At 41.6% G+C, this 19,289-nt stretch overlaps 1 protein-coding gene and 1 pseudogene across 3 annotated transcripts in view; one reads left to right on the top strand and one right to left on the bottom strand.

Moving 5' to 3' along the window:
* Positions 1 to 19,289, top strand: part of HAUS6 (HAUS augmin like complex subunit 6) — a 59,872-nt gene that overhangs the window by 15,231 nt on the left and 25,352 nt on the right. For 2 of the 3 annotated variants that reach the window (XM_055294159.2, XM_055294161.1), the window contains 6 exons: positions 1,543 to 1,608; positions 1,917 to 1,965; positions 5,990 to 6,160; positions 9,348 to 9,541; positions 11,745 to 11,871; positions 13,327 to 13,429. In XM_055294159.2, coding sequence (XP_055150134.1) covers positions 1,543 to 1,608; positions 1,917 to 1,965; positions 5,990 to 6,160; positions 9,348 to 9,541; positions 11,745 to 11,871; positions 13,327 to 13,429 — 710 coding nt within the window. The remainder of the gene's footprint in view (positions 1 to 1,542; positions 1,609 to 1,916; positions 1,966 to 5,989; positions 6,161 to 9,347; positions 9,542 to 11,744; positions 11,872 to 13,326; positions 13,430 to 19,289) is intronic. The other variant, XM_055294160.2, reaches the window with a different exon arrangement.
* On the bottom strand, positions 16,101 to 16,200 carry LOC129490850 (uncharacterized; annotated as a pseudogene).

Consider the following 19,289-nt stretch of genomic DNA (forward strand, 5'->3'; position numbering starts at 1 on the left):
TTTTGCCATGTTGACCATGCTGGTCTTGAACTCCTGACCTCAAGTGATCCGCCTGCCTTGGCCTCCCAAAGTGCTGGGATTGCAGGCATGAGCCACTGTGCCCGGCCCACTTTAGTTTAAAAAGTTGTTTTCTTATGTGCTTTGTAAAATATGGAAATATATTTTAAAGTTCTAATTGTAGTGTTTATTTTATTTTGTATCCTTTTTTATCTTGATATTTCATTCTGTAAATTTTTGCATATTGCCATAGTGTATTACTATTTTTTTTTTTTTTTTTTTGAGATGGAGTCTCACTCTGTTGCCCAGGCTGGAGCGTACTGTCACAATCTTGGCTCACTGCAACCTCCACCTCCCAGGTTCAAGCATTTCTCCTGCCTCAGCCTCCTGAGTAACTGGGATTACAGGCACATGCTACCATGCCTAGCTAATTTTTGTATTTTTTAGTAGAGAAGGGGTTTTGCCATGTTGGCCAGGCTGGTCTCGAACTCCTGACCTCAAGTGATCCACCTGCCTCAGCCTCCCAAAGTGCTGGGATTATAGGCATGAGCCACTGCACCCTGCCAGTGTATTACTTTTAATGTCTATTAGTCCAATTAGTGGATGTTTCATTAAGTAAATATTCTTTCAGGTAGGTAGTCCATGATTTTTTTAAACCACTTAATGCTATTTTATATTTAGGTTCATCTATTCAGCATATCTTTTTTTCTTGGAGTTTCTTCTATATGTCAGATACTGTTTAGGCATTGATATTACAGAATTAAACAGGACAGACAAGGCTGTTACTCTCAAAGAATAGGTTGTATATAATTGTGTGTGTGTGTGTGTGTATATGTTTTTTTTTGAGACAAGGTCTTGCTCTGTCGCTTAGCTAGACTAGAGTGCAGTGGCATGATCATGACTCACTGCAGCCTGACCTCCTGGGCTGAAGTGATCTTCCTGCCGTAGCTGGGAGTACAGGCGTGTGCTACCACACACAGCTAATTTTTAAATTTTTTTGTAGAGACAGGGTCTTGCTTTGTAGCCAGGCTGGTCTCAAACTCCTGGCCTGAAGCCTCAGCTCCAAAATATTCCTGCCTCAGCCTCCCAAAATACAGGCATTACAGGTGTGAGCCACCGCACCTGGCCTAATTTCTTTTTTGCAATTGTAAACAATTACAGTAGGATAACTTTGTAGAATGCTTTGTTGTATATTACTAAAGCTATAGAATCCTTTGAAATTAACTGAAATGTTGCCTGACTGTATTAGATAACATTTAAATTTATCCCCTGGGTATGTGAGATGAGGATAAGAGCAGAGTCGTCTTACTAACCCCCATCATTCTAATCGGAGAGGATATACTAACCTACGAGTCCTAGTTCCATCTCAATAGGAGCCTGTATGTTGAATCACTTGTGTGATAAAGAGAGTCTAGAGTCCTTTAGCTTGCTGGTGGCTATACCTAGAGGCCTTGAGCAAGGATACGCAAAGGGAAAATAGAGAAGTGGGCTATACTAATTAATCGTAATGATATTATAGTTGTCATTTTGTACGTTTTCTTGCAGATTATCAGTTAAGCAGGTACGAAACTTGAGATCTGAATGTATAGGACTGGAAAACCAAATAAAGAAGTAAGTGACTTTTAGAGCTAGAAGTTGCCTTAGATACTAGTTTAGCTCTTGCATTTTACAGGTGAGGAAACAGACTCCCACAAACATTAATTAAAATAATATATCAATAGCCAGATGATGATAGGATTAGAGCATAGTTATGACTGCTAGTCCAGTTCTCCTAATAAATTATTATTGCTTTCAAATTAAATTTTATTTTTTGTTGTGGTGGTTGTTGGTGGGTTGGTTTACAAACTAATTAGCTTTTTGGATATTAAATTACCATGTGATTTTTCATTTGACTAATTAGATTATTTAATTTTTATTAGAATGGAACCCTATGATGACCACAGTAATATAGAAGAAAAAATTCAAAAGGTGAGACAAAGGAGAAATTTAATCTTTTAAAATTCTGTGTTATGTAGTGTTTGCTCAATTAGTGGGACTCTTACAGTCTATTTACCACTTTTTTTTTTTTTTTGGAGATGGAGTCTCGCTCTGTTGCCCAGGCTGGAGTGCAGTGGCATGATTTTGGCTCACTACAACCTCTGCCTCCTGAGTTCAAGTGATTCTCTTGCCTCAGCCTCCTGAATAGCTGGGATTGCAAGCATGCGCCACCACGCCTGGCTAATTTTGTATTTTTTAATAGAGACAGGGTTTCACCATGTTGGCCAGGCTGATCTTGAACTGCTGAGCTCAGATGATCTGCACGCCTTGGCTTCCCAAAGAGCTGGGATTACAGGCATGAGCCATTTCGCCCAGCCTCCCTTCCCCTTCCCCTTCCCCTTCCCCTTCCCCTTCCCCTTTCCCTTCCCCTTCCCCTCCCCCTTTTGAGATGGAGTCTCACTCTCCCAAGCTGGAGTGCAGTTGTGCGGTCTTGGCTCACTGCAACCTCCACCTCCTGGGTTCGAGTGGTTCTTCTGCCTCAGCCTCCCTAGTAGGTGGGATTACAGGTGTGTGCCAATATGTGCAGCTGATTTTTGTATTTGTTTTAGAGACAGGGTTTCACCATGTTGGCCAAGCTGGTCTTGAACCCCTGACCTCAGGTGATCTGCCTGCCTCGGTCTCCCAAAGTGCTGGGATTACAGGCATGAGCCACTGTGCCTGGTCCCATTTCTTTTTATAGTACTATTACTTTTTTTTTTTTTAAACTCATAGGTTGTATATATAAAGATATTAATAGAGTGCCTCTAAAACACTTGAATATAATGGAAAAATGAACTTATAATTCATAAGCTTAATTGTATTCAAAAGGGTTTTTAGATATGATTAATTTGAAATTCTCCACCCCAGTACAAAAAGCTCTGCTTGATTGTAGTATAACCTAGTCAGTGGTATTAATTTATCTAAATAAAATGGATTAACCGAAGGGAGATGTTAAGTATGAAAGGAAAATTAGGAATCAAAATGAGGCTGGTTTGGCAGAAGGGAGGATTCTGACAAATGAAAATGATCTGAGGCCTCCAGAGTTTGGCTTTGATGTGAGTTAAGTATTTTCTTAGGTTTTCTTTTTTTTTTTTTTTTTGGATAAAATCTGTCTCAAGCTCTTTGTTGTGATTCTGTGATCGCCACGCCAAGCTGCTGTGGGTATAAATTTGGCTTCCAAGGCACATTGTCACTTGTAAAGGTGAGCGCCCTCTTCAGGAAATATTTTTATTCAGTGAAAGTATTGATCATCTGATATGTGCTAGGTATCTTGTAGACATTAGGGCTACAACAATGAGGAGAACAGGCAAGGCAAAGTCACTTCCTTCATGGAATTTTCCATTTAATGAATCCCTGATTGCAAATTATATAATTAAAATAATTTGCAGAACCTATTATAGTTTTCACATCAGTCTCTTCTGAGTTTGGTTCATATGTGTTTTCCCTGAGTACAGTCAACTTTGAGCCATTGACAAGATAAAAATCTAGACTTGGAAAATCTGAGAACCAGATCCTGGATAATTACAGAGTCATCAAGGAAATGCCATCCTGTGAGACCTCTAGACTGCTAGCCCATGAGTCTTCCTTTGGGAACAACTTTACCTTGCTATACAACATGTCAGAGATATTTAGGATGGCACACACCTATAGTTTCACCTACTCAGGAGGCTGAGGCAGGAGGATAGTTTGAGCCCAGGAGCTCAAGGCTAGAGTGTGCTCTGGTTGTGCCAGTGGACTCTAGCCTGGGCAACAGAGCCAGACCCGTCTTTAAAAAAAAAAAAAAAAAAAAAAAAAAAGAGGCGGGTGCGCAGTGGCTCACTCCTGTGAGCACTTTGGGAGGCCGAGATGGTCGGATCACTTGAGGCCAGGAGTTCGAGGCCAGCCTGGCCAACATGGTGAAACCCTGTCTCTACCAAAAATAAAAAAGTAGCCTGGTGTGGTGGTACTCGCCTGTAGTCCCAGCTACTTGGGTGGCTGAGGCACAAGAATCACTTGAACCTGGGAGGCAGAGGTTGCAGTGAGCGAAGATCGTGCCACTGCACTCCAGCCTGGGCGACAGAGTGAGACCCTGTTTCAAAAAAAAGAAAAAAGAAAAAAGTGAACTAATTAGAGATATTTAATATTGTATTTTTATCATGCAGGAAGAACATGTGTATATTTCTCCACCTCCCTCCCTCTTTTATAAATTCTGTTAAAGCATAACATATATACAAGAAATGTGTAACTCATAAGTATATAGCTTGACAAATTTTCACAAAGTGAACACCTCCATGTAACCAATACCATTTAAGGAATAGAAGGTTACCAGCACCCTAGAATCGTCCTTGAACCTGTTTAGTTTACACTGTTTCCCCCCACGGGGAAACACTGCCCTCACGTGTTACACTAAAGATTAGTTTTCCCTGTTTTTGAACTTCATATAAATGTGAGTATATAGAATATATTCTTTTGTGTCTGACTTTGGCTCAACATTGTTTATGATATTTATCCATGCTGTTGTGTGTAATTGTAGTATGTTTATTCTCATTGCTGCTTAGTGTTCTATTTTATGAATATAGCACCAATGTACCCTTTTTACTCTGGTTGGACCTTCGGATTGTTTCTACTTTTTGATTGTTACAAATAGACATTCTACGAATATTCTTTTTTTTTTTTTTTTTTTTGCAAGGATCCTGGGCTTAAGGGATCCTTTTACCTCAGCCTTCTGAGTAGCTGGGATTACAGGTATGCGCCACTGTGCCTGCCTAAATATTCTTTTATATCAATTTTAATGAATATAGATTATATGCCTAAGATTTTTTGCTTTTAATGAGGCATAATTTTTCACACTTTAACTTCCTCAAACTGCATGACTTAAAATTGAGATGTAGTAGTTTTTTTCTTTTGAAAAAATTTTTTTTTTTTTTTGTGATGGAGTCTTGCTCTGTCCCCCAGGTTGGAGTGCAGTGGTGTGATCTCGGCTCACTGCAAGCTCCGCCTGCCAGGTTCACACCATTCTCCTGCCTCAGCCTCCCGAGTAGCTGGGACTACAGGCACCTGCCACCATGCCTGGCTAATTTTTTTTTTTTTTTTTTTGTGAGACGGGGTCTCACTGTCGCCCAGGCTGGAGTGCAGTGGCACCATCTCGGCTCACTGCAGGCTCCGCCCCCTGGGGTTCACGCCATTCTCCTGCCTCAGCCTCCCGCATAGCTGGGATTACAAGCGCCCGCCACCTCGCCCGGCTAATGTTTTGTATTTTTAGCAGAGACGGGGTTTCACCGTGTTAGCCAGGATGGTCTCGATCTCCTGACCTCGTGATCTGCCCGCCTCGGCCTCCCAAAGTGCTGGGATTACAGGCGTGAGCCACTGCGCCCGGCTCCTGGCTAATTTTTTGTATTTTTGGTAGAGACGGGGTTTTGCTGTGTTAGCCAGGATGGTCTCGATCTCCGGACCTCGTGATCTGCCCGCCTTGGCCTCCCAAAGTGCTGGGATTACAGACGTGAGCCACCGCGCCCGGCTTCTCTTGAAAAATTTTTAAAATTATTTCTCCCCAAATGATCTTCATTAGATTGATTACATGTCAGCATATAGAAAATGCTAATTGTATCTTGTATAAGATTTCTTAGATTTGGAGCTGGGTGCAGTGGTGCGTGCCTGTAGTCCAGGCTGCTTGGGAGGCTGATGTGGGAAGATTGCTTGAGCCCAGGAGTTTGAGTGTGGCCTGGGCAACATAGTAAGACCCCATCTCTAAAAGCAAAAGAATTCTTAGATTTGTTTGAAAATTATAGTGAGCTAGATTCTCCTGATACATTTTTTAAAAATTCCCTTTGGAAATAATATCCAAAGGGACTTTTAAACTATTAAAGTATAATTATTTAATTTTCTTACTAGAAATCATTCTAGGAAATTTGTTACTAAGAGTGAACATATATTTACATTTTTAAAATATATGTATAGATTCTGTGTGGACTTTAATATTTTGTTTCTGTTTCCAAAGGTTCGGTCTTTGTGGGCTTCAGTGAATGAAACGTTCATGTTTTTGGAAAAAGAGAGAGAAGTTGTTAGTTCGGTCCTTAGTCTTGTTAACCAATATGCTTTAGATGGAACTAATGTTGCTATTAATATTCCAAGGCTCTTACTTGACAAAATTGAGAAACAAATGTTTCAGGTAAGCATTTGATATTAAGGAAGCTTTTGAGAAAACTCCTGTCATATAATTGTATATTTTCTTGCAGTGTTCTTCTGCTTTCAGAATTTCTTTTTTTTGTTTTTTATTTTTGTTTTTTTGAGACAGAGTTTTGCTCTTCTTGCCGAGGCTGGAGTGCAGTGGCGTGGTTTCGGCTCACTGCAACCTCCGCCTCTCGGGTTCAAGCGATTATCCTGCCTCAGCCTCCCGAGTAGCTGGGATTACAGGCATGTGCCACCACACCCAGCTAATTTTGTATTTTTAGTAGACGGGGTTTCTCCATGTTGGTCAGGCTGGTCTTGAACTCCTGACCTCAGGTGATCCACCCACCTTGGCCTCCCAAAGTGCTGGTATTACAGGCGTGAGCCACCGCACCCGGCCAAAATTTATTTCTATGAGTATATTTAGTAAAACTTTTATAAGGAGGGATACTGTTAAAGGTGTGTATATTTATCCACTTTTATTAATTGCCCCATACCTGTACAGTACTACATCATACAGTGTAGACAGTATGAAGTTTCTTAGTAGGAAGATGATTCTGTACTAGTTCATTGTAAATTCTCAAAGACAACAACAGTGATCTCCTAATTGCCAAATGTCCTTTTAAAAAGTCTCCATCCCCTAGTTTCTGTTTTATCTTGATGCTGTTAAGTGTTGCTTGTAAAGTCTTCTTCCTTTAGCTTTATAACCTCAGTGTCTCTGCTTTTCTATGGTCTTTCAGACTGCTGCTCTGTTTTTCACACTGGTTTCTTTTTTCTTTTTTTTTGAGACAGACTCACGCTATCGCCCAGGCTAGAGTATAGTGGCATGATCTCGGCTCACTGCAACCTCCCGTTCTTGGTTCAAATCTTTCTCCTGCCTCAGCCTTCCAAGTAGCTGGGATTACAGGCATGTGCCACCACGCCTGGGTAATCTTTGTATTTTTAATAGAGATGGGGTTTCACTATGTTGGCCAGGTGGGTTTTGAACTTTTGAACTCCTGACCTCAAGTGATCCACCTGCCTCGGCCTCCCAAAGTGCTGGGATTACAGGCGTAAGCCACCGTGCCTAGCCTGATTTCTTTTTTTCTATCTAACTTTTTTTTTTAGGTCTTAACTCTTTCACCTGGACTGAAGTGCAGTGGTGCGATCTTGGCTCACTGCAACCTCCGCCTCCTGGGTTCAAGTGATTCTCCTGCCTCGGCCTCCCGAGTAGCTGGGATTACAGGCTCCTGCCACCAGGCCCAGCTAAATTTTTGTATTTTTAGTAGATATGGGTTTCACCATGTTGGCCAGGCTGGTCTCGAACTCCTGACCTTGTGATTCGCCTGCCTTGGCCTCCCAAAGTGCTGGGATTACAGGCATGAGCCACCATGCCCGGCCTTTCTATCTTTTTTTTTTTTTTTTTTTTTGAGACGGAGTCTCGCTCTGTCGCCCAGGCTGGAGTGCAGTGGCATAATCTCGGCTCACTGCAAGCTCCACCTCCCGGGTTCACGCCATTCTCCTGCCTCAGCCTCTCCGAGTAGCTGGGACTACAGGCGCCCGCCACCACGCCCGGCTATTTTTTTGTATTTTTAGTAGAGACGGGGTTTCACCGTGGTCTCGATCTCCTGACCTCATGATCCACCCGCCTCGGCCTCCCAAAGTGCTGGGATTACAAGCGTGAGCCACCGCACCCGGCCCTCTATCTAACTTTTAAATAATGTTCTCCATGGTTGTTTTAATGCCCTATTTTTCTTTCCCTCATTATGAATTTATTTGTATTTTCTTACCAATTTCATGACTTCAGCAGTCTCTCCTCATCAACCCAAACTCCATCCAGTTATTTCCACTTGCTTATGGGACATTATCTGGATAGCTTACTTTTTTGTTTTCTTAGAAAACACAATTCATCAAGCACCTACTATATGCTGGAGAGATACAAAGATAAAATATTGTTGTGACTCTCTGAAGAGAGACACCTCTTCAGTAGAGACGGGGTTTCACCATGTTGGCCAGGCTGGCTTACAGCTCCTGACCTCAAATGATCCCCTTGCCTCGGCCTCCCAAAGTGTTGGGATTACAGGCGTGAGCCACCGTGCCTGGCCCATAATTTTTGTGTGAAATCTATGATTTAAAAAGTATTGGAAACTGTCTGGGTGTGGTGGCTCACACCTATAATCCCAACACTTTGGGAAGCTGAGGAGGGCAGATCACTTGAGATCAGGAGTTTGAGACCAGCCTGGCCAACATGATGAAACCCCGTCTCTACTAGAAATACAAAAATTAGCTGGGCATGGTGGTGCACATCTGTAGTCCCAGCTACTTGGGAGGCTGAGGTGGGAGGATCGCTTGAACGCTGGAGTTGGAGGCTGCAGTGAGCCAAGATTGAGCCGCTGCATCCAGCCTGGGAGACAGAGTGGGACTCTGTCTCAAAAAAAAAAAAAAAAAATTAAAATTAAAAAATTGGCGACTAATTCAAGTGATTTTAAGACATAGAACTGTGCAAGCCAAAGAAACATATTTAAGTACAGATACAGCCTTTAGGGGTCATTGATTTGTAACTTCTGTTAAAAAATGAATTTATGGTCTTTTCACTAAACCTGCTGTTTCTGCTCAATCTTTATTTTTCTTTCCATCTATTAACATTTCTTTTATTCTAGTTTTCAACGTTTTGCATAATATAAAAATGTAGCAAAAAATGTAGCAAGGCATGTTAATTCTTTCCTAGTAGTTTTCATTGGGCCAAAATTATTTACGTCATTTTATGTTTGGGGGTATTTGATTTTTTTTTTCCCTCTCTTTTTTTTTTTTTTGTTTGAGATAGAGTTTCGCTCTCATTGCCCAGGCTGTAGTGCAATGGTGCAGTCTCGGCTCACCACTCCTGGGTTCAAGCGATTCTTCTGCCTCAGCCTCCTGAGTAGCTGTGATTACAGGCATGTGCCACCACACCCAGCTAATTTTGTATTTTTAGTAGAGACAGGGTTTCTCCATGTTGGTCAGGCTGGTCTCGAACTCCTGACCTCAGGCGATCCGCCCACCGCCCCCCCCAGCCTCCCAAAGTGCTGGGATTACAGGTGTGAGCCACCATATCTGGCCTTTCCCTCTTCTTTAAGGTAAACTTTAATAGTAAAAGACAAATATTTTTATGTAATAGTTTATTATTATAACAACCTATAGTTCACCAATTTTTTCTCCTCCTGATTCCTTAGTTGCACATAGGAAATGTTTATGAGGCTGGAAAACTGAACCTCTTAACAGTTATTCAGTTATTAAATGAAGTCTTGAAGGTGATGAAATATGAACGTTGTCAGGCTGATCAAGCAAGATTGATGGTAGACCTTCACTACCTTGAAAAAGAGACCAAATTTCAGAAGGAAAGATTATCAGATCTGAAGCATATGAGGTACACTAAAAAGATCTGTTATTTGACTGTGGGAGGAGTAGGGTGGTTTTCTCAACAAAACTTGTATAACTTTAATAGCTCTTCAGCTTTGGCAAACAAGTATGAGAATTCTAGTACTCAAAAACCTTACATAATCAACTCTTGGAGATATACATGAAGCAGAAAGGAAAAGGAAAATTAATGGAATAAGTGATTTGCCCTGAATTATAATTTTTTTATGAAATAATTTTAGCTTTTCTGTAATTCCCTTTTGTTGGGTCTAATCATAAAACCTTAGAAAAGATTTTTTTTTTTTTTGCGATGGAGTTTTGCTCTTGTTGCCCAGGCTAGTGCACAATGGCGCGATCTTGGCTCACCACAACCCCTGCCTCCTGAGTTCAAGTGATTCTCCTGTCTCAGCCTTTTGAGTAGCTAGGATTACAGGCATGTGCCACCATGCCTGGCTAATTTTTTATTTTTAGTAGAGACAGGTTTTCTCCATGTTGGTCAGGCTGGTCTTGAACTCCCAACCTCAGGTGATCCGCCCGCCTTGGCCTCCCAAAGTGCTGGAATTACAGGTGTGAGCCACCAAGCCTGGCCTCTTTTTTTTTTTGAGGCAGAGTCTTGCTCTGTTGTCCAGGCTGGAGTACAATGGTGTGATCTCCCCTCACTGCAACCTCCATCTCCCGGGTTCACACGATTCTCCTGCCTCAGACTCCCGAGTAGCTGAGATTACAGGCACGTGCCATCACGCATGGCTAATTTTTGTATTTTTAGTAGGGATGGGGTTTCACCATGTTGGCCAGGCTGGTCTCGAACTCCTGACCTCAGGTGATCTGCCTGCCTTAGCCTTTCGAACAGTGTTTTAATTGAGCAGAAAGAATAGAAAGTATGGGCTGCTTATAGGAATGGACAGAGAGTGGGAGTGAAAGTTCTACTCAAGTTTAGAGCAAGGAAAAAATTCTATTTTAAAAATAAATGGAGTAGCTGGGCGCGGTGGCTCACACTTGTAATCCTAGCACTTTGGGAGGCTGAGGCAGGTGGATCACTTCAGGTCAGAAGTTCAAGACCATTCTGGCCAACATGAGGAAACCTCGTCTCTACCAAAAAGACAAAAATTAGCCGGGTGTGGTGGCATGTGTCTATAATCCCAGCTACTTGGAGTAGGCTGAGGCAGGAGAATCGCTTGAACCTGGGAGGCAGAGGTTGCAGTGAGCTGAGATCGTGCCACTGCACTCTAGCCTGGGTGACAGAGTGAGACTCCATCTCAAAAAAAAAAAAAAAAAAAGAAAAAAAATAATAAAATGGAGTAACAGATGTATTATTGCTTCGTGTATTTTTTTTTTTTTTTTTTTTGAGACGGCGTTTCCCTCTTTTTGCCTAGGCTGGAGCGCAATAGCACGATCTCGGCTTACTGCAACCTCTGCCTCCTGATCTCAGGTGATTCTCCTGTCTCAGCTTGCTGAGTAGCTGGGATTTCAGGTGCATGCCACCACGTCCGGCCAATTTTGTATTATTATTATTATTTTTCAGTAGAGACAGGGTTTTACCATTTTGGTCAGGCTGGTCTCAAACTCCTGACCTCACGTGATCCACCTGCCTCGGCCTCCCAAAGTTCTGGGATTACAGGTGTGAGCCACCGTACCTGGCCTCTTTCTGGTCTTTTTTTTTTTTTTTTTTTTTAACTAATTTTTAAAAATTAATTAATTCTTTTTTATTTTTAAGATGGAGTTTTACTCTTGTCTCCCAGGCTAGAGTGCATGGAGTGCAATGGCACGATCTTGGCTCACTGCAACCTCTGCCTCCTGGGTTCAAGCAATTTTCCTGCCTCAGCCTCCTTAGTAGCTGGAATTACAGGCACCCACCCCAAAGCCTGGCTAATTTTTGTATTTTTCGTAGAGACGAGATTTCACCACATTGGCCAGGCTGGTCTTGAACTCCTGACCTCAGGTGATCCGCCCGCCTTGGCCTTCCAAAGTGCTGGGATTACAGGCATGAGACACTGCTCCCGGACTTCTTTATGGTCATAAAAAGAGAAAGGTATTTTAGGTATTTTTAGTATTCACCTGTGAGAGTTTATTTAATTTTTATATGTGGTATATTGACTGAACTTTCAGTTCTATTTCCTTCCACTTTTCTACAACTATTGTTATTTTCTTAAATTTTACTCAGTGCTTTTTTTGTATCTTCATATTTTGAATAAAGTTTTTTTATGCTATTATAGGTATAGAATAAAAGATGATCTCACAACTATAAGACATTCTGTTGTTGAAAAGCAAGGAGAATGGCATAAAAAGTGGAAAGAATTTCTTGGTTTGTCTCCTTTCAGTCTAATTAAGGGTTGGACTCCAGTAAGTAATGTTGACTTGCCCCTGCCTTCCCCCCGCCACCTTTTTTTTTTTTTTTTGACGCAGTGTCTTGCTCTGTTGCCCATGCTGGAGTAGAGTGGCACGATCATAGCTGGCTGGAGTACAGTGGCATGATCATAGCTGGCTAGAGTCTGGTGGCATTATCATAGCTTGTTGTAACCTTGAACTTCCAGGCTCAAGCAATCCTCCCACCTCAGCCTTCTGAGTAGCTGGGACTACAGGTGTGCACCACCAAGCCTGGCTAATTTTTTCTTTAATTTTATAGATAGGGTCTCCCTATATTGCCAAGGCAGGTCTCAAACTCCTGGGCTCAAGTGATCTTCCTGCCTCGGCCTCCCCAAAGTACTGGGATTACAGGCATGAGCCACTACACTCAGCCAATTTGCCTTTTGGAGAATAGTTTAATATATGGCCATTTGTGAATTCATTGTGTTACAAATGACCTAGAAATGTTGTTTGTATGTCATCTTTGCATTTGAGTCTAAAGTTTCTATGTTATGGTTTCTGTAATTTTTCTAAATATATATATATATAATATAATATCCATAAGTTGCTGTTGTCATTTACAGTTAATATTTTTAGATTTGAAGGATTGTATTAAAAAGAAAACAATTATTATTTTTTGAGATGGAGTCTTGCTCTATTGCCCAGGCTGGAGTGCAGTGGCATGATCTCAGCTCACTGCAACCTCTGCCTCCCAGGTTCAAGTGGTTCTACTGCCTTGCCCTCCCAAGTAGCCGGGACTAAAGGTGCCCACCACCACGCTTGGCTAATTTTTCTATTTTCACTAGAGATGGGGTTTCACCATGTTGGCTAGGCTGGTCTCGAATACCTGACTTCAGTTGATCTACCCACCTCTGCCTCCCAAAGTGCTGGGATTATGGGCGTGAGCCGCTGTGCCCAGCCAGAAAACAAGACTCGATGTGAGGTACTATGATGTTTGAGAAGTTCAAGGACTAAGTAATCCCCCTTGCTCCTAATGTTGTACTCTGCTTTAAAAATAGTTATAGGGCTGGGCATGGTGGCTCACACATGTCATCCCACTGTTTTGGGAGGCAGAGGCAGGAGGATCATTTGAGGCCAGGAATTGGAGACCAGCCTGGACAACATAGTGAGACCCCATCTCTACCAAAAAAACCCCCCAAAACTGGGTGTTGTGGTGCGTCTCTGTAGGCCCAGCTGAAGTGGGAGGACTGCTTAAGTCCAGGAGTTTGAGGCTACAGTGAGCTATGATAATGTCACTGCACTTTAGCCTAGAAGAGGGAATGAGACCCTGTCTTTAAGAAAAATAAGTAAATAAAAGTAGTTAGCTGATACATGCTTGGTAATTCTGTCTTTCTTAGGGAGAAAATAATCTATTCATAGATTAACTCAGCCTTGTTATTGTGGTAGTTAGCAAATATGTTTACTTCAAAATTGTGAATTTTCTGTTTTAAGTCTGTAGATCTTTTACCACCGATGTCTCCCCTTTCATTTGATCCTGCCTCAGAAGAAGTGTATGCAAAGAGTATTCTTTGTCAGTATCCAGCTTCACTTCCAGGTTGGTTATTTATTTATTTTTTCTCTTTGAAACCTCCTTCCTGTCATTCTTTCTCATTATTATAATAGTTCTTTATAGTCCTTGTCTTTTTCCTCCATTTTTTTTTATTGTGGTGAAATGCATGTAACATAAAATTCACAATTTCAGTTATTTCAAAGTATATAACTCAGTGGCATTTAGTACATTTACAATGTTGTGCAGTCATCATCACTGTCTAGTTCCTGAACTTTTTATTTTTTTTTGAGACAGGGTCTCATTCCGTTGCCTAAGCTGGAGTGCAGTCCCACAGTCTCAGCTCATTGTAGCCTTGACTACCCCAGGCTCAAGTGATCCTCCCACCTCAGCCTCTCATGTAGCTGGGACTGGAGGTGTGCGCCACCATACCTGGCTAATTTTTGTATTTTTTTTTTTTTTTGTAGAAATGGGATTTCACCATGTTGCCCAGGCTGGTCTTGAACTCCTGGGCTCAGATGATTGACCTGTCTCAGCCTCCCAAAGTGCTGGGATTATAGGCATGAGCCACTGAGCCCCGTCCCCAGAATATTTTCATCATCTCAAAAAAACCCTCTAACCCATTAATCAGTCACTTCCATTTTCCCCACTAGTCCCTGGCAGTCAGTAATGTACTTGTTTTTTTTTTTTTGTTTTTTGTTTTTTTTTTTCCGAGATGGAGTCTTGCTCTGTTGCCCAGGCTGGAGTGCAGTGGTGCAATCTCAGCTCACTGCAACCTCTACCTTGGGTTCAAGCAATTAATGCTCTTGCCTCAGCCTCCTGAGGAGCTGGGATCACAGGTATGTGCCACCACACCTGGCTATTTTTTTTTGTATTTTTAGTAGAGACGAGGTTTCACCATGTTGGCCAGGCTGGTCTTGAGCTCCTGACCGCAAAGGATCCGCCCGCCTTGGCCTCCCAAAGTGCTGGGATTATAGGTGTGAGCCACTGTGCCCGCCCCATTAATGTTCTTCTTATCTCTATGGATTTGCCTGTTCTGGATATTTCATATAAATGAAGTCATATAATATGAGGCCTGTTGTTTCTGGCTTCTTTCACTTGCACTGTTTTTAACTTTGCACAATGTTTTCTCAAACTGATTCCAAGCAATTCTCCTTCCTTGGCCTCCCAAAGTGCTGGGATTATAGGTGTGAGGCACCACATGTACAGTATTTTCAAGTTTTTTAGATCTTGTAGTGTGTATCAGCGTTCAATTTTTAAAAATCGGATTTGTTAAGATATAATTCACATATCATACAATTCACCCATTGAAAATGTACAATTTCTTGCTTTTTGCTAAATGCACAAATATGTGCAACTATCATCACAATTGTAACTATTTTCATCACTTGAAAATAGTAACTATTTTCATCACTTTAGCTATCACCCCCCAATCGCCATTCACTTCTCCAGTTCAAAGCAATTATGAAGATATTTTCTGTCTCCAGATTTCCCTGTTCTGGATTTTCATATGGATGGAATCATATCATATATAGACTTTTGTAACTGGCTTCTTTCACTTAGCGTAGGTTTTCAAAGTTCATCTAAGTTGTGGCATGTATCAGTCAGTATTGCATTCCTCTTTTATGAATACATGCCATTATATGCCTCTACCACATTTTGTTTATCCATTCGTCTGTTGATGGACATTTGGGTTGTTTTCACCTTTTGGCTATTATGAATAATGCTTCTATAAACATTCTGTACAGTTTTTTTGTGGAAGCTCACAATTTTTTTTAACATAAAAGAATAGTACAATAATTAACATGTGTTAATTAGCACATGTGTACAAGACAATTAGGTTCAGTAAATAGAGGATAGATAAGGAATGAATGAATAAAAAACAAATTATATAGCCAAATTGGAGCAGGTAATAGTTGTAGCCTGTAGTTCAGTCAGGCGAAAGGTCATGACAACAGTTAGCACAGGACTTAATCACTGGGATAGGTAATTGGTTTGAGAGTCAGGTGTATTTGGGGAGGACACTGGTTGGGAAAGATTATAGACCAGAAAGCAAGGCTCAGTTTAGGTGCAACCAGAAGAGAAGACATAGAAAAGTCTGCATGGGGCTGGGCATAGCAGATCAGACCTATAATCCCAGCACTTTGGGAAGCCTAGGGTGGAAGATTGCTTAAGCCCAGGAGTTCGAGACCAGCCTGGACAACATAGTGAGACCCATTCTCTACAAAAAATGAAAAATCTAGGCATGGTGGTGTGTGTCCAGTCCTAGCTATTCAGGAGGCTGAGGCAGGGGGATCATTTGAGCCTGGGAGTTCAAGGCTGCAGTGAGCTATTACTGCTCCACTGCACAATGCTCTAGCCTGGACAACAGAGTAAGACCCTCTCTCTCTCTTTCTTTCTTAAAAATTTTTTTTTTTTTGAGACAGAATCTCACTGTCATCCATGTTGGAGCACAGTGGCGTGATCTCGGCTCATTGCAACCTTCGCCTCCCCGGTTCAAGCAATTCTCCTGCCTCAGCCTCCCCAGTAGCTGGGATTACAGGCACATGCTGCCACACCCGGCTAATTTTTTGTATTTTGGTAGAGACGTGGTTTCACTGTGTTGCCCAGGCTGGTCTCAAACTCCTGAGCTCAGGCAGTCTGCCTGCCTAGCCTCTCAAAGTGCTGGGATTGCAGGTGTGAGCCACCGCACTTGGCCTTTTTTCTTAAATTTTAATTTAAAAATTATTTTAAAATTAAAAATTAGTGTTATCCATGCTCAGGGGCCATGTTAATCTCTGTATTGTTCCAATTTTAATATATGTGCAGCTGAAGTGAGCATGAGACCCTCTCTCTTAATAAAGGAAAGGCTGCATGGTTTGATAAATGAGGAGGAGCTTCAGATAGAGCATTCTGGGTCCATGGTGGCTTTGGACAGTCGTTAATTATGGTAGAATTCTTTTGATAGCTCTTGGCTTTGTTTTTGTCTCTTTTATTTTTTATTTTTGAATTATTTCTCTCTCTCTCTCTCTTTTTTTTTTTTTTTGAGATCCACTAGTTAACAGAGCTCTTGGGATTGTGTTGTGTTTTCATTTCAGTTGGGAAGGGGCTTTTGCACTCTTGCCAGGATTAGTTTACCCCTTCAAATCTATGACATTCTCATGTCCATTTGGAGGTTTCTCTAATTGCCTTTATACTGAGGGAAAATGTGTCCGTTTAGGAAGTCCAGTTGGAAGTTGTACTCTTGGGAGTCCTTTTTTTATTATTATTATTATACTTTAAGTTTTAGGGTACATGTGCACAATGTGCAGGTTTGTTACATATGTATACATGTGCCATGTTGGTGTGCTGCACCCATTAACTCGTCAGTTAGCATTAGGTATATCTCCTAATGCTATTCCTCCCCCCTCCCCCCACCCCACAACAGTCCCCAGAGTGTGATGTTCCCCTTCCTGTGTCCATGTGTTCTCATTGTTCAATTCCCACCTATGAGTGAGAACATGCGGTGTTTGGGTTTTTGTCCTTGCGATAGTTTGCTGAGAATGATGGTTTCCAGCTTCATCCATGTCCATTTAAAGGACATGAACTCATCATTTTTTATGGCTGCATAGTATTCCATGGTGTACATGTGCCACATTTTCTTAATCCAGTCTATTATTGTTGGACATTTGGGTTGGTTCCAAGTCTTTGCTATTGTGAATAGTGCCACAATAAACATACGTGTACATGTGTCTTTATAGCAGCATGATTTATAATCCTTTGCGTATATACCCAGTAATGGGATGGCTGGGTCAAACGGTATTTCTAGTTCTAGATCCCTGAGGAATCGCCACACTGTCTTCCACAATGGTTGAACTAGTTTACAGTCCCACCAACAGTGTAAAAGTGTTCCTATTTCTCCACATCCTCTCCAGCACCTGTTGTTTCCTGACTTTTTAATGATGGCCATTCTAACTGGTGTGAGATGGTATCTGATTGTGGTTTTGATTTGCATTTCTCTGATGGCCAGTGATGATGAGCATTTTTTCATGTGTATTTTGGCTGCATAAATGTCTTCTTTTGAGAAGTGTCTGTTCATATCCTTCACCCACTTTTTGATGGGGTTTTTTTTTTCTTGTAAATTTGTTTGAGTTCACTGTAGATTCTGGATATTAGCCCTTTGTCAGATGAGTAGGTTGCGAAAATTTTCTCCCATTCTGTAGGTTGCCTGTTCACTCTGATGGTGGTTTCTTTTGCTGTGCAGAAGCTCTTTAGTTTGATTAGATCCCATTTGTCAATTTTGGCTTTTGTTGCCATTGCTTTTGGTGTTTTAGCCATGAAGTCCTTGCCCATGCCTATGTCCTGAATGGTATTGCCTAGGTTTTCTTCTAGGGTTTTTATGGTTTTAGGTCTAACATGTAAGTCTTTAATCACTCTTGAATTAATTTTTGTATAAGGTGTAAGGAAGGGATCCAGTTTCAGCTTTCTACATATGGCTAGCCAGTTTTCCCAGCACCATTTATTAAATAGGGAATCCTTTCCCCATTTCTTGTTTTTGTCAGGTTTGTCAAAGATCAGATAGTTGTAGATATGCGGCATTATTTCTGAGGGTTCCGTTCTGTTCCATTGATCTATATCTCTGTTTTGGTACCAGTACCATGCTGTTTTGGTTACTGTAGCCTTGTAGTATAGTTTGAAGTCAGGTAGTGTGATGCCTCCAGCTTTGTTCTTTTGGGTTAGGATTGACTTGGCGATGTGGGCTCTTTTTTGGTTCCATATGAAATTCAAAGTAGTTTTTTCCAATTCTGTGAAGAAAGTCATTGGTAGCTTGATGGGGATGGCATTGAATCTATAAATTAGCTTGGGCAGTATGGCCATTTTCACAATATTGATTCTTCCTACCCATGAGCATGGAATGTTCTTCCATTTGTTTGTATCCTCTTTTATTTCGTTGAGCAGTGGTTTGTAGTTCTCCTTGAAGAGGACCTTCACATCCCTTGTAAGTTGGATTCCTAAGTATTTTATTCTCTTTGAAGCAATTGTGAATGGGAGTTCACTCATGATTTGGCTGTTTGTCTGTGATTGGTGTATAAGAATGCTTGTGATTTTTGCACATTGATTTTGTATCCCGAGACTTTGCTGAAGTTGCTAATCAGCTTAAGGAGACTTTGGGCTGAGACAGTGGGGTTTTCTAGATACACAATCATGTCATCTGCAAACAGGGACAGTTTGACTTCCTCTTTTCCTAATTGGATGCCCTTTATTTCCTTCTCCTGCCTGATTGCCCTGGCCAGAACTTCCAACACTGTGTTGAATAGGAGTGGTGAGAGAGGGCGTCCCTGTCTTGTGTCAGTTTTCTAAGGGAATGCTTCCAGTTTTTGCCCATTCAGTATGATATTGGCTGTGGGTTTGTCATAGATAGCTCTTATTATTTTGAGATATGTCCCATCAGTACCTAATTTATTGAGAGTTTTTAGCATGAAGGGTTGTTGAATTTTGTCAAAGGCCTTTTCTGCATCTGTTGAGATAATCATGTGGTTTTTGTCTTTGGTTCTGTTTATATGATGGATTATGTTTATTGATTTTCTTTTTTTTTTTTGAGACGGAGTCTCTCTCTGTCACCCAGGCTGGAGTGCAGTGTTGTGATCTTGGCTCGCTGCAAGCTCCGCCTCCCAGGCTCATGCCATTCTCTTGCCTCAGCCTCAGGAGTAGCTGGGACTACAGGTGCCCGCCACCACGCCCGGAGAATTTTTTGTATTTTTATTAGAGACGGGGTTTCACTGTGTTAGCCAGGATGGTCTCGATCTCCTGTCCTTGTGATCCACCCGCCTTGGACTTCCAAAGTGCTGGGATTACAGGCGTGAGCCACCGCGCCCTGCCACGTTTATTGATTTTCGTATGTTGAACCAGCCTTGCATCCCAGGGATGAAGCCCACTTGATCATGGTGGA

The sequence above is a fragment of the Symphalangus syndactylus genome, chromosome 9 (genome assembly GCF_028878055.3).
Source record: "Symphalangus syndactylus isolate Jambi chromosome 9, NHGRI_mSymSyn1-v2.1_pri, whole genome shotgun sequence".
NCBI lineage: Eukaryota > Metazoa > Chordata > Mammalia > Primates > Hylobatidae > Symphalangus > Symphalangus syndactylus.